This window comes from Oncorhynchus nerka, linkage group LG12 (assembly GCF_034236695.1).
Source record: "Oncorhynchus nerka isolate Pitt River linkage group LG12, Oner_Uvic_2.0, whole genome shotgun sequence".
NCBI lineage: Eukaryota > Metazoa > Chordata > Actinopteri > Salmoniformes > Salmonidae > Oncorhynchus > Oncorhynchus nerka.
This window is the reverse complement of record NC_088407.1, coordinates 69,379,507-69,394,024: the sequence shown is the minus strand read 5'-3', so window position 1 is coordinate 69,394,024 and position 14,518 is coordinate 69,379,507. Positions and strand designations below refer to the sequence as shown.

At 39.4% G+C, this 14,518-nt stretch overlaps 2 protein-coding genes across 2 annotated transcripts in view; one reads left to right on the top strand and one right to left on the bottom strand.

Moving 5' to 3' along the window:
* LOC115138658 (ral GTPase-activating protein subunit alpha-1-like) overlaps positions 1–9,244 on the bottom strand; it is a 118,666-nt gene extending 109,422 nt beyond the window's left edge. The window contains 1 exon segment of the mRNA XM_065025756.1: positions 8,861–9,244. Within this exon segment, the coding sequence (XP_064881828.1) occupies positions 8,861–8,966 (106 nt within the window). The 5' untranslated portion in view covers positions 8,967–9,244.
* A 1,329-nt stretch (positions 9,245–10,573) lies between these two features.
* On the top strand, positions 10,574–14,462 carry brms1la (BRMS1 like transcriptional repressor a). The gene is made up of 11 exons (XM_029675753.2): positions 10,574–10,963; positions 11,047–11,196; positions 11,310–11,400; positions 11,527–11,654; positions 11,859–11,938; positions 12,080–12,176; positions 12,396–12,485; positions 12,633–12,697; positions 12,921–12,960; positions 13,221–13,350; positions 13,473–14,462. The coding sequence occupies exons 2-11, from the start codon at positions 11,061–11,063 to the stop codon at positions 13,588–13,590; spliced, it is 975 nt and encodes a 324-aa protein (XP_029531613.1). The 5' UTR covers positions 10,574–10,963; positions 11,047–11,060; the 3' UTR covers positions 13,591–14,462.
* The last annotated feature ends 56 nt before the right edge of the window (positions 14,463–14,518 follow it).

The following is a 14,518-nucleotide window of genomic DNA, read 5'->3' as shown; positions in this document are numbered from 1 at the left end:
ATTGGCATACATTTTAAAGTGAACAAACTAAAAAAACAATGACTACAAAGTTAAACAAGCAATACAACTCCATGCACAATGACTACTTTGAACAATTTCCACAGACATTTCTTACAACAACACATTTAGATGCAAAGTTTGGCAACAGAATAACGGTTTGTGCTGTTTGTGCGTCATTCTGTTCCCAAACCTTGCATCTGATCTGCACTGTTCTTCAAGTGCAATCATGTACCATTATACAAAGCTGGAACATTTCTCCTTAACAAAACTCTCCTCTCGATGACAGTCCATCTGCATCACCCTCTCAGCTCAGAACGTGACAAATCCAACATGAAGAAAACTATATTGGGGCGAAAGGTACCAACTAATCCTAACTAATTTTGACATGGCTTGGCTGAAGAACTACACTTGTCAACAGGTAATATTAATATCTGCCAAACAGTACACACACACACACACATCCAGCTTCCTCAGTTTGCCCAGTTGAGGGCCAGCCCGGAACTGCTCTGTCCTAAACAATGGCTTAGCTTGGGGAATGGGGGCATGTTCTTGTTGACTTGCTCTGCTGAGATAGCAGCAAGCCAAGCAGCAGTATTGCAGTTCAAAAATAGAACACAAGAGTCTCTTATTCAGAAAGAGGCAGCATGCATCTGAAATGGCACCCTATACAGTGCCGTGAAAAAGTATTTGCCCCCTTTCTGATTTTCTCTATTTTTACATGCTTTTGATACGGAATGTTATCAGATCTTCAACCAAAACCTAATATTAGATAAAGGGAACCTGAGCTAAAAAATGTATACTATTTTATTTATGCAAATCCTAATTCCCCTGTGTGAAAAATAACTGCCCCCTTACACATAACTGGTTGTGCCACCTTCAGCAGTAATGACTGCCACTAAATGCTTCCTGTAGTTGTTGATGCTTCCAGTCTCTCACATCGCAGTGGAGGAATTTGGTTCACTCTTGCATGCAGAACTGCTTTAACTCTGCAACATTTGCGGGTTTTTAAGCATGACCTGCTTATTTCAAGTCCTACCACATCTCAATTAGGACTTTGACTAGGCCATTTTAAAACTTCAAATGTGTTGCTTTTTAATCATTTTCATGTAGGCTTGATTGTGTGTTTTGGATCATTGTCTGGTTGCACGACCCAGCTGCACTTCACCTTACAGACGGATGGCCTGACATTCTCCTGTAGAATTCTTTGATAAAGAGCTAAATTCATGGTTCCCTCTATTAAGACAAGTTGTCCAGATCCTGAGGCAGCAAAGCATCCCCAAACCATCACACTACCACCACCATGCTTGACCGTTGGTATGAGGGTCTTACCGTGGAATGCAGTGTTTGGTTTTCGCCAGACTTAATGGGACCCATCTCATCCAAAGATGAGTCAAGTTTGCCAAAAAGCACCTGGATGATCATCAAGACTCTTGGAAGAATGTTTTATGGACAGATTAGTAATACAAAGTATAACTTTTCGGACGGCATGGGTCCAATAATGTCTGGCGAAAACCGAAATTGTAAAGAGTGTATTTTTCCATATATAGACACACCCTGTGTTTTAATAAAATAAACTATATGTACTGAGCTTGTCTGACACTTTATGCACACGGTTTGATTCAATAATTAAGACACACAAATGACTCAAGAGGAAGCAATAGTTTAAGATAGCCAAACTAGAAGAAAAACACCTGTTCCCAGCCCTTCTCCTCCCACTGCTGCAGACCTTCTCAGATCCTGCCGTTAAACTCCTGAAGTACACCAGGCGTCGGCACCCTTTTCCATTTGGAGTGCCAATTTATATCTTACCATTTCTACCGATCTGCATATCAGTTATGATTTTCATATGCACATTTTTGTGCAACGGTTATATTTAATTTATAATAGGCTTTGTAACTCAAAATCATTGTCATGTGGTTAATCTGAATTCAATCTAAAAATACAATTATACAAATCTAAAAGTAACTCCTATTGTCAACTATGTAAAAACATCCTACATAAAGCCAACAAAAAATTGCGGCCTGCAGGTCAAAAATACCCTGATAAAAAAATACCTGAGAAATCCAATTGGCTACGCATGGCTGTCTACAACAAACTTGAAACATTGTATCGACTTATCAACTGTATCTGTCCCGAAGCTCCAGCTAGCAAACTTGCAACAACAATATTCTGGGCCCTCGGGACAGACACAACTGTAGGCTATTTGTGCAAGAGATAAGAATTAAATGAGGTATTTTATGACGTTTCCACTGGGTTAGAACATTACATGTTTCCCTTTCATACCGACTGGTTATTGAAAGGGAGATAGTTGGAAATAATTGTAAAATACATTGAGTAACTATTGTCATTCTCAATGGATTCTAAAAACAGACTGTTTACTTGCTGTTTGATGTGATATTTGTAATCTTTATTTCTTTTTTTTTAAGCTTTAAGCTCAAAACTCATTACTGGTGGTGATATAAGACAATCAGAAATAGTACCAGAGGTCCCCAAATGGACACATTTATAGGGGTACATTTGCACACAGGTCAGGTAGCCTACATTTATATGCAAAATCAGGTGTGTGTCCTTACTGAACAAAAGACAATTAATAAATTGACAAAACTCATGAATTGGAATTATATAAACCAAAACTTTGGTTGGTGAGCTCTGCAAACAACACATCCACTCCAACAATCAGAACGGTACACGACTCATAATAATAATATATTGAATGCATTAACAGAAAGAAATTTGGTCGACCAACAGCCTATTGACCAGTCGACTAAATGGGGTCAGCTCTAGTCTGCTTTGTGTTTTCATTTTTGCTATGGAAAATAATACTGGGAAACTGGCCCTACTTTTTAAACCAAATCTTTGGCCAAAAGTAGTGTGCTACATAGAGAATAGGGTGACATTTGGGAAGCAACCTTAGTGTGTGGAGAGGCTGGCCCTCTCTCTGGTCATGTTTACATGAAGACTGTAGTCAACAACACTGAATTGTGCCAAGTCTTTGTCTACAGCACATGATCACACTACTGTGATTGGTAACACTGACTGGGTCCAACCATACACATTGCCTGTATGAGTTGGTTCTTTTGACATGGTATGGCATTGGTTTCATGGGGCATTTAAAGTTGTCACTACTATTTCAATGTAATTTCCTGTCCTTGAGAGGAAATGCATCTTTAGGTTCCACCTATGAAGAATGACGAAGGCTACTTAAACATGTTCACGAATTGGGTGTGGGAATTTCCACGGAGTTGATAAAAATCAACAAATAGGGTACTGACAGCTGTCAGTGTAGCTAGCTAGCATGTTAATTTTATCTAGCTAGCTTGCTATCCTGCTAACCTTATCTAGATAGCTAATGTTAAATGTTGTTGCTGGGTTTTTCTTTTTTACTATACTGTATTCAAATGATTAGCCAGCTGGTTCTATGGCTGGTTCTGGAGCTTGATTTATCAGAAGCATTGATTTAGGGAAAACGTATTTGAATTCACCATCAAATGTTATCTCCTAAGTTTTGGCATGTTCCATAAATTGCAGCCACTTAGCCACCTTAGAAAGAGTTACAAAGAATAATATGAAACTCAGTTATCCATATTCTCTCCTAGTGAGAGAGCCATCGCAGTAGTGGCACATGGCTACTCATTTCTCCTAAGTGGAGATTCTCTTTTCTCCCTCTCCCCATTTGAATTCCATGACGTCACTGTCACTTGTCCACTCAAGCTTAACATTGTTGTCATCTTCCTCCTTCCCCCTTTCTAACACCCAGATGGCGACACGCATCTCTGCGTGCCTGGCAGATATCTTAGCTTGGATGTCGGCTCACCATCTCAAGCTCAACAAGACGGAGCTGCTCTTCCTCCCGGGGAAGGTCTGCCCGCTCAAATACCTCTCCATCACGGTTGACTCCACAGTGTCCCCCAGTGCAAAGAACCTTGACATGACCCGGGACAAGACCCTGTTGTTCTCGACAAACAAAGCCGTGACTCGCTCCTGCAGGTTCATGCTCTACAACATCCCTAGAGTATGACCCTGCCTCAAACAGGAAGCGGAGCAGGTCCTAATACGGGCACTTGTCCTCTCCCGTGCATGCCTAATATGTACCCAATGATTCTTCAAGAATATAACTTATGAGGTTAGTTCAACAATCATACCCTATCAGAACCCAAAATATAAGCTTGTTCCAAAAGATAAATGTAAAAAGAAAAATGTACAAACACCATGTAGTTTCAAAACATGGTTAAAACTAGGGATGCACCGAAACAACATTTTTGGCTGATGCTGATAACCGATATTTTCCTTGCCAAAAAACCCAATACCGATAATAAACATTTTAAGCATTCTTATACAGTTAAATAGTTACACACACAAATGAACAAAAAGTTATTTTATTGACATTTACGTATGTCCCCATTACCAGTGAAACATAATCAAAACCTATTTATTTCACTTAATTGCTGTGCTGGTTCTTTATCAATTTGCTCAGTCTCAACCAGGATTTCATCATACACGTCAAGCAGTGGAGTTTCAGCTCTGTCTGTCCGTGGCCTCTCTTCCTCGGTGTGCACTGTCGCTGCGTCCAATTCCATCTTGTCCAGCTGTGTCTAACATTTCACGTAAACCTTGTTTCTTGTCTGCATCAAAGTAGTGGTCCTTGTACCTAGCATTGAGCATGGTGGCGACACAGTAGAGGCTCAGAGAGAATGCCACCGAATCGCTTGTTCACAGCCTCTTGTAGAGTACTTTTGCAAGTTTTAACCCCACGGTATGTGTCGGCAGTTCTGTTGAACAGGCGTTTCAATGCCATGACAGAGGGCGTCACGTCTGCTGCAGATGCAGTTGAGATTATTTCTCAGTCAGTTGTTCGAATGGAGCCAGCTAGTGTGTTCATGTTTCAAACATGTTCTCAAATGCCATTGAAATGGAAGCAGCAGTATGAGAACCAGAACATTCTTGAGCAATACGGCTTTCCTCAGTACGAAATCCTTGTCGACCCACTGTGTTGTCAGAATCAGCATGCTCATGGGGCGGACAGCGCTGGTCCAAATGTCAGTCGTGAAGCTAATAGCAGTGACATCCATAGCAAGTAGCTCATAGATGTGGGTTTCAACAATACCATGTAACTCCGGCAGGGCAACATTTGAAAAATAACACCTACTTGGTAGTGTGTACCGGAGCTCGAGGTGCTCGAACCAGTCGGCGAAAGCCAACATCATCCACAACAGAGAACGGTTGATTGTTAAGGGCAATGAATTTCATTATCTTTGCGTCAATGGATTTCGCCTTTGACTTGTCTCGCTGAAATGTTCTTACTCTTTCAAATGACTGTTCGACTTGAACTTGGTTAGCTGATGGAAGTGTGCACTTTGTATTTTTCTGCTTTTGTTCTGTGTAGCTCTGCGTCATTACTAGAGGTCGACCGACTATGATTTTTCAACGCCGATACCGATTATTGAAAGACCAAAAAAAGCTGATACCAATTAATCAATGATTTTTTTATTTATATATATTTGTAATAATGACAATTACAACAATACTGAATGAACACGATTATTTTAACTTAATATAATACATAAATAAAAATCTATTTAGTCTCAAATAAATAATGAAACATGTTCAATTTGGTTTAAATAATGCAAAAACAGTGTTGGAGAAGTAAAAGTGCAATATGTGCCACGTAAAAAAGCTAACATTTAAGTTCCTTGCTCAGAGCATGAGAACATATGAAAGCTGGAGGTTCCTTTTAACATGAGTCTTCAATATTCCCAGTTAAGAAGTTTTAGGTTGTAGTTATTATAGGAATTTCTCTCTATACAATTTGTATTTCATTAACCTTTGACTATTGGATGTTCTTATAGGCACTTTAGTATCGCCAGTGTAACAGTATAGCTTCTGTCCCTATCCTCACTCCTACCTGGGCTCGAACCAGGAACACAACGACAACAGCCACCCTCGAAGCAGCGTTACCCATCGCTCCACAAAAGCCGCGGGGGAAAACCCCTCCAAGTCTCAGAGCGAGTGACGTTTGAAACGCTATTAGCGCGCACCCCGCTAACTAGCTAGCCATTTCACATCGGTTACACCAGCCTAATCTCGGGAGTTGATAGGTTTGAAGTCATAAACAGCTCAATGCTTGAAGCACAGCGAAGAGCTGCTGGCAAGACGCACGAAAGTGCTGTTTGAATGAATGCCTACGAGCCTGCTGCTGCATACCACCGCTCAGTCAGACTGCTCTATCAAATATCAAATCATAGACTTAATTATAACATAATAACACACAGAAATACGAGCCTTAGGTCATTGGTCAAATCCAGAAACTATCATCTCGAAAACAAGACGTTTATTCTTTCAGTGAAATACGGAACCGTTCCGTATTTTATTTTATAATGGACAATGACCCCAATCATACTTCCAAAGTTGTGGCAAAATGGCTTAAGGACAACAATGTCAAAGTATTGGAGTGGTCATCACAAAGCCCTGACCTCAATCCCATAGAACATTTGTGGGCAGAACTGAAAAAGCGTGTGAGAGCAAGGAGGCCTACAAACTTGACTCAGTTACACCAGCTCTGTCAGAAGGAATGGGCCAAAATTCACAACTTATTGTAGAAAGCTTGTGGAAGGCTACCCAAAACATTTGACTTAAACAATTTAAAAGGCAATACTACCAAATACTAATTGAGTGCATGTAAACTTCTGACCCACAGGGAATGTGATGAAAGAAAGAAATAATTCGCTCTATTCTGACATTTCACATTCTTAAAATAAAGTGGTGTCCTAACTGACATAAGACAGGGACTTTTTACTCTGATTAAATGTCAGGAATTGTCAAAAACTGTGTTTAAATGTATTTGACTACAGTGTATGTAAATTTCTGACTTCAACTGCACATTTTACTTTTCTATTATTTCTCTCTGCATTGTTGGGAAGGGCCCATAAGTAAGCATTTAACTGCCTGTTGTTTACGAAGTATGTGAAGAAAACATTTGATTATGTTTTTCCATCGAAGATTTTCTTTAAAAAAGGAGCCATGGATGTTGATTAAGCCATGGGAAACACTGACTGAGCTTAGGTTACACATCCTGTGTGGCGTCATGCCTGAAGCTTGTCATCCATTGCTCAGCTGCCATTATGGTCAGGCAGTGCCGGACCACAGCCACACAACTCCCTACTAGGCCTAGCCTATATGCCCAACATGATTGTGTGATTGTTATCTTGGGCCTGCAATTCCCCATGGAGTGAGCTGGCCAGGGCACACCCATCCAATTTCCACAGAGCGCAGTTCCTAACCTACTCCCTGACAAACTGAAGCCACTCTAGTTGTACACCATGTGTGCAGCACTTTTGAAATAAAAGTAGCTTCTACAGTTAGCTAAGGCACCGCCATAAAATCAGGTTTTTACACTGTCACAATTAGCCTATTTTTTGCTATACTAAAGTTATATTATTAGCCTATAGTTTTAAACGAATTAGCCTAGATTATTTTTTCAACAACCAATAAGACGAAATGCTAGGCTTAACACATTACATTTGTATTACACAGTATGTGGCTATGCTGTTTCTCAGTAACACACACACACCTCTCCAACCTCTTGCCGCATCCAAAACAACTGAGAACCTAGAAATATCAGACTTCATACAGTGGGTTCAAGACAGCTAGGACTCTGAATAAAACAAGGTCCATCTGGTTTTGAACAGTCCCCCAACTCAGAATTCCAAGTCGGAAACTCGGGCATCTTTCTAGAGCTCCGGCTTTCCAATCTAAACATCACTGATGACCGTTGTTTTTTTAAGTTGTCTTAAATGCTCCATCAGCTACTGGCACATATGCACAATGAGATGATGACAGTCTGCGTTCCTACACCAGTTGCTGTACTGGGGGACATTGGAAACAGGACATTTGGTATGTGCCTTGAACACAATGGGGGAAATGGGTTCATGAGATGGAGCAGCAATGTTTCACTCACAAGTCACAATGCCATGAAGTTATGTTTTTCATAGCTTCTACAAATACAACAGAATTTAACCATCTCCAGTCCATTTCCTCTCAAGATCATGTTTTTAAAGCCTTGGAACAGACCATGCAACAAGAGGGCTTTTGGCTTTAAACTCAGGACACTTTGGTGAAACAGTAGGACTCTGTTCTCTCTAGGACTGACTTTCCTGACTAATCCCAAAGGAAGCCCTGGTTTACATCTTCTGTTTTTTCACAGGGTCCACCCAGTGCCGCCCACAGACCCAATCCCATCCTCCAGACAGACTCCGTTTTGCAGGCAGTTCTTAATGAACTCCTCCAATTAGCTAATTGCCTGACATCTCAAATCTGGCTCTAGTATATGTTGCATCTTCAGTCCACAAATTGTGCAGAAGGCAAGGGGCAAGACAGAGATAAATCACTTAAGACACATATTGACAAATGGGACGGTATATCATCCTTGGGACGTCCCTACCCCATTGAGGTTGAAATGTAATATGGTTCCATTTCGGTAGGGGTTTAGGTTAAGCACTTCCCAAGGACCCCGGAAACACTGAACAAATCAAAACATGGTTGAAATCTCGCAATCTTGAATTATTTGCAGAATAGAATAAACTAGATATGGACCAGTTTGAGCCACTGTGAATACAATCAGTATGCAACCAGCACATCAAATTCATTTTAAGCATTTCAATTACACAAAACATGTTATAATGGCTAGCAACATCTGTATGCTTCCAATCCGTACAGTGATGGAGTAGCAACAATTAGGCACGTTAGCTAGCTACTCCGCACTAAAAACAAGCTCACTTCAACTAGGATAGCTTTGGTTTAGCTGTAGCATCAAGCTATAGATAGCCCAGCAAGATAGCCGACAAAATGTCTAATTTCGACTTACCTATAACGATCCGCAGGTGTTTTAGGCGTGTCAGTACATCTTTTTTGGGATCCAACACTTTCGGTGTTGATTTTTTGACGTCCCCATGAGGCTTTTTTGAGAACATTCCGAAAGAAGGAGACGAACGAATCTGTGTAGGAGGCAGCAAGCCCCTGTTAATCTTCTTCAAAAGATTGCTAACCACAAGAGAGCTGGAGGTCCGTTATCATTTGATTATGTACTGCGACCTAATAGCCTTCAAGGGCGATAACATGTATACAAATAAATTAAAGTCGGTGAGAGGTGTGCATTTTGCAGATAAGAGTTTATGTAAAATGTTGCTAGCAATCCAAACAACACACCTCTCCTCAAAACATGGCGGAGCTTGAGATATGAAAAACAAGTTAATGGAAATCAGAGCAATTCAACGCTCCAGTCTGGTAGAAAAAATTATATATATATATATATATATATATTCATGTAGTGTCTGGTTTAATTCTTTGAAACATTTTAGATGACAGTCAGATCCTAATGAATGGCATAATGTTTCCCAAGCAAGCAAACAATCTGGAATTTTCATTTCAAAGACAACTACTTGTGGGTGGACCATTTAATTTAAAAAGTTTCACATTACATGGAAAAGTGAAAGTGCACTGTATTAGTCTACATTTATCATACTGTCTTCTGTGACTGTCAAACAAGAGGAAGAGTGAGAGGGGAGAAAGAGATAAACGTTTTGTATGTGTAATGTTTACTCTGATTGTTTTTTCTTTGTTTTGTTTAATTGGCATTGTTGGTTTTTGCCATTATTTGTAGGTTTATTTCACTTGTTTTAGCAATCTAAACAAGTTTCCATGCCAATAAAGAAAACATGTATTTGCGGCACTACAGATGGCTATATCAGTTCGCTAATACAGGACTTGTAAAGGGCAAGTGCGGGTACTTTTGTGTGAGAAAGAAATTATATTTTTTATTTAACCTTTATTTAACTAGGCAAATCAGTATAGAACAAATGATTATTTACAATGACAGCCTAGAAACAGTGGTTAACTGCCTTGTTCAGGGGCAGAATGACAGATGTTTACCTTGTCAGCTTCGGGGATTCAATCTAGCAACCTTTCGGTTAGTGGCCCAACACTCTAACCACTCTTTTATTATCAGGGCTCAGCACCCCGACTTCCCGCGACTATGCCTGTCTTCCTTCCTACAAATGCACTGATTTGAATGGAACTGGACAGGTAACAGCAAAATACCTGAAGCCAGACACCACATTGCTTACCCCAGTTCTGTCATTTCAGTTGAGATCTAGATCTGAAAGCTAATTTAGCGAAGTGAAAATACCGACAGTATTTATTGAAATATGTAGTTACAGTAGTACTGTAACTACATATTGACTTATATACGTTTTCATGCATGCTTTAATTATACGCATATGAACTGGAAATTCGAGACAGTTACAGTACTACTGTAACTACATATTGACTTACATAAGGTTTCACGCATGCTTTAATTATCAGCATATTAATTGAAAATTCAAGACAATGTTCTCATTCTCAACTTTTCTTGATTTGATTTTTATGGTCTAACGAGATGGTGCGCTGCTTTGTCAAACCCTGGGGAATGTAGTTTGAGTTCTAAACCTTTTGTACAATTACTTCATGGTGACATTGTTGTAAAACAACTACAATTCCCTGACATCGAAATGCACGTCAATTACGCGCCATTGAACCGCTGCGATTTATCGTTTGTTTTTAGCTTGGACGCTTGCTTGCTGGCTAGCTAGCTAACATTAGCTAGCTTTCCACCAATGCTTACCGCTTATTCAATCAGACATACAACGATATTATTTATCTTTCTGTTTTTATATTTTACTATTGCAGATTTTTTTATACTAATCTTACCGACATATTCATGTCATCCGATGAACTGTGTAGTTTTCGAAAGATAGTTTCACTTGCTAGCTAGCTAGCAAGCGAGCTATCTTAATTTCCGGTGTTTTTTGTTGTTGTTTTCTTCGCTAACTAACGTTAGCTTTGCAACGATTTTGGAAGCTATTTCTAAAGTAGATATCTATCTCTTTTTTGTTGGAAGTACAAAATACAATTACTCTGTTAGTAGTTGAAGGTAAGTTCAAGCTTTGAACTAGCATTATTATGACTAGTTCATTTATTTGGCATTGTGATACAAGCATTCTGATTAAAATCCAGGTAAGGAAGTCAACATGCCGGTACATTCTCGAGAAAAGAAAGAAAGTAACCACGAGGAGATGGAAGTCGACTATCCCGAACAAGATGGGAGCAGTTCAGACGAGGATGACACTGAGAGCTCGTCCGTGTCAGAGGATGGGGACAGCTCGGGTAAGAATTGTTTTACCAACCCAGTTTGTTTGTAAACTACAAGTGATTTGCTACACATGTTACATGAATGCACCTGTTTCATTGGTATTTTGGCTAACATGCATGTGTTGTAGAGATGGATGATGAGGACTGTGAAAGGAGAAGGGTGGAGTGCCTTGATGAAATGACAAATCTGGAGAAACAATTTGGAGACCTGAAAGACCAGTAAGTCTCTGACTGCATTTACTGATTGGATTTACATTATATATATGTCTCAATTCCATCACAGTGTGTCAAACAGGTGAATGTATCTAAGGTTAACCAATTGTAGCCAATGCTGTTTTTGTTCAGGTTGTACAAGGAGAGGTTGAGTCAAGTGGATGCCAAACTCCAGGAGGTGATTGCAGGCAAGGCTTCAGAGTACCTGGACCCCTTGGCAAATCTGCAGGAGAACATGCAGATCAGAACAAAGGTTGCTGGTAAATCTGTCGCAAGCTAATCTTTGGATTATATTATTTATGTAGCTTTAAACTGATTTCACAAATTGCTGCGGCATTGAACACCAGATTAAAAAATTAAGGTTTCCTAATTGTCATCCAGAAGTTGACAAAGTAAATCTGATGAAGAAAATTGAATGAACAGTATGCTGGCATGTCTCACTGTAAAATTGTTTTCCTTCTCAGGGATCTACCGGGAGCTCTGTATAGAGTCTGTAAAAAACAAGTACGACTGTGAAATCCAAGCAGCTTTCCAGCACTGGGAGGTGAGCATTGTTGTTGGGAAGTCCACATATCATAGTTCTACCCATGTCCGTCTTCAAACCTCTGATGTCGAATTAATTTATTTGTGTAGTGGCTTAATTGATTATCATTTGTAACCATTGATTCCTCTTTGTTTGTCTTAGAGTGAGAAGTTGCTATTGTTTGATACAGTGCAGAGTGAACTTGTGGAAAAGATCAGGCGACTGGAGGAGGACAGGCACAGTATAGACATAACCTCAGGTATCGTCAAGTCATTGCGCGAGCCACTAACGTAGCATGCGTAACCCAGCTCTCATATGGCTAGTTCCCCAGACAGTTGCAAGCCTAGTCCTGGACTTTAAAGCCATTTTAATGGAGCATGCTTTTTAGTCCAGGACTAAGCTCAGTCTGTGTCCAGGAAACTGTCTGATAGTGGCATGTCTTAACATTCCCTTTCCTCATTGACCCTTCTTTTCTCAGAGCTCTGGAAAGATGAGCTGCAGTCAAGGAAGAACAAGAGGAAAGATCCATTTAGTCCAGACAAAAAGAAGAAGCCAGTTGTTGTGTCAGATATCCTCTTTCATCATCTGAGTCTCAACAGAATGAGTCTCATTTTTTTTATTACAATCTTGGTCTGTGTTATGTGTGTACTTGTCCCACCCACCGCACATTCACACTTGCCTTTTATATACACCTGTATTTCCTTAACATCCGTACGACCATATATTGTCTACATGTTACAAGACTTGGATATACTGGAGGATTGGACAGCAGTCAGAAAGGTACCATGCCTTGTCGATGCATAGTATGGTCCTGTAGCTCAGTTGGTAGAGCCAGGATAGTGGGTTCGATTCCTGACACAACCTATACATGTATGTGTGACTGTAAGTCGCTTTGGATAAAAGCTTCTGCTAAATGTAATTTATTATTATTATTATTATATTAGTATGTTTTGGATTTATATGATGATTATGATCATATTCTAACAATTTTAATATCTTAAAGGCTGTGGCTACTTTGGGACCTCACAGAGGTAAAACTGATGGTAAGACTCAACTTCCATTTTGAATTAAAGACTTGTGCTGTAAATTGTTTACTCACTCTATTCTGTTATTGTGAGATCCTGTCCCTTGTCTCTTTTTGGTTTTCTGAACCAAACTATGAATGAACACCATGCTTAATAAACACAATTTAATGTCAGCAAGTTGAAATTATACTTTATAAGAAGTTACTATACCAACTTGGATTGTGTAATTTTGTGACAAACATTTTTTTTTTTTTTTTTCACCAAACATTAAATTCCAGTCTCCACCAATAAGAATGAAAAGTATCAGCATAATGCTCGATCAGAAGAGGGAAAGTTGAGTTATGACGGAGAATGGTACTGCCGTGGACAGATGATATGCATCGACAAGAAAGATGAATTTCCCACAAGGTGAGGATACTGGCATCCTTGGGAAATATACTTTTTTGGAAGCAAAGTATTTTATGTCCTTTATCTAACAATTTAACAATTTCAATGTTTAATCTTCTTCTCTTGCCCCCCTCTGTCCAAAGAGCCATAATTACCACAATCAACCACGATGAGGTTTGGTTCAAACGACTAGACGGCAGTAAATCCAAGCTGTACGTCTCTCAGCTCCAGAAAGGCAAATACACTATTAAACACTCCTAATTTTCAGGTCAACTTGCACCACTCCCTCTCCAAAGCTCAGGAGTTATTCAAAGATCCCCATGGTGCCATCTTCTGCCTATTTCAAGTTTTCTAATGAATTCTGAATTAAATACTTAAAATACAATTTATATGAAATACAATTTTTTGTTAATTTCGCGAGATGGGTGTGGGTCCTCTAAATAGTATTGTGTGTGACTAGGTATGAATATGACCATGTTCCAATGTCATTTTTATTGGGTAAGACAGACAGATATGGAGGACACAAGTTTCCAGACTCTCTTTCTACAGGTTTGCCTTAACAGTAGCTCAAAGCATTCAGATGAGAAAATGTACTGTATAATGGACTAACACTGCAGGATCTATAGAAAGTTACATGGGACATCAGTATAGATCAGTATATCAGCCTCTAATGTACATTGACAAGTATCCATTATCTCATACCCATCTCTGCTAGTTGTACTTTTTGTAATTTATGATAAATTCTTTGTTAGTGGTACTGGTGATGACTGTCTGTATAACTTTAACACTTATGTCTTACATCTTCCAATGCAGTATTCATCTGTTTCTTGCTGTCTGTCTTAATGACATTCCTACATAGGGTTTTAAAATTCTAGTAATGTTCCCAAAATTCCCAGGTTTTCCAGATAACCCGGTTGAAAGTGTCCCAGAATCAGAAGTGAATAAGCAGGAAATCTGCCCTAGATTTCTGGAAAACCTGTGAATTTTTGGGAAAGTTACCAGAGCTTTGCAACCCTACTTGTACCTCACTTTGAGATGCTGTAGGTTTGCTAGAAAGGAACCACTGTCTTAATGTACAGAATAAAAGGAGCCTGCATGTTTTATATAAATAAAGGGAAAAATCTGTCTATAAACTTTGTATTTTTTTTAGAGCCCAATACAATTTTCTGAGAAGATCCAGTGAAATGCA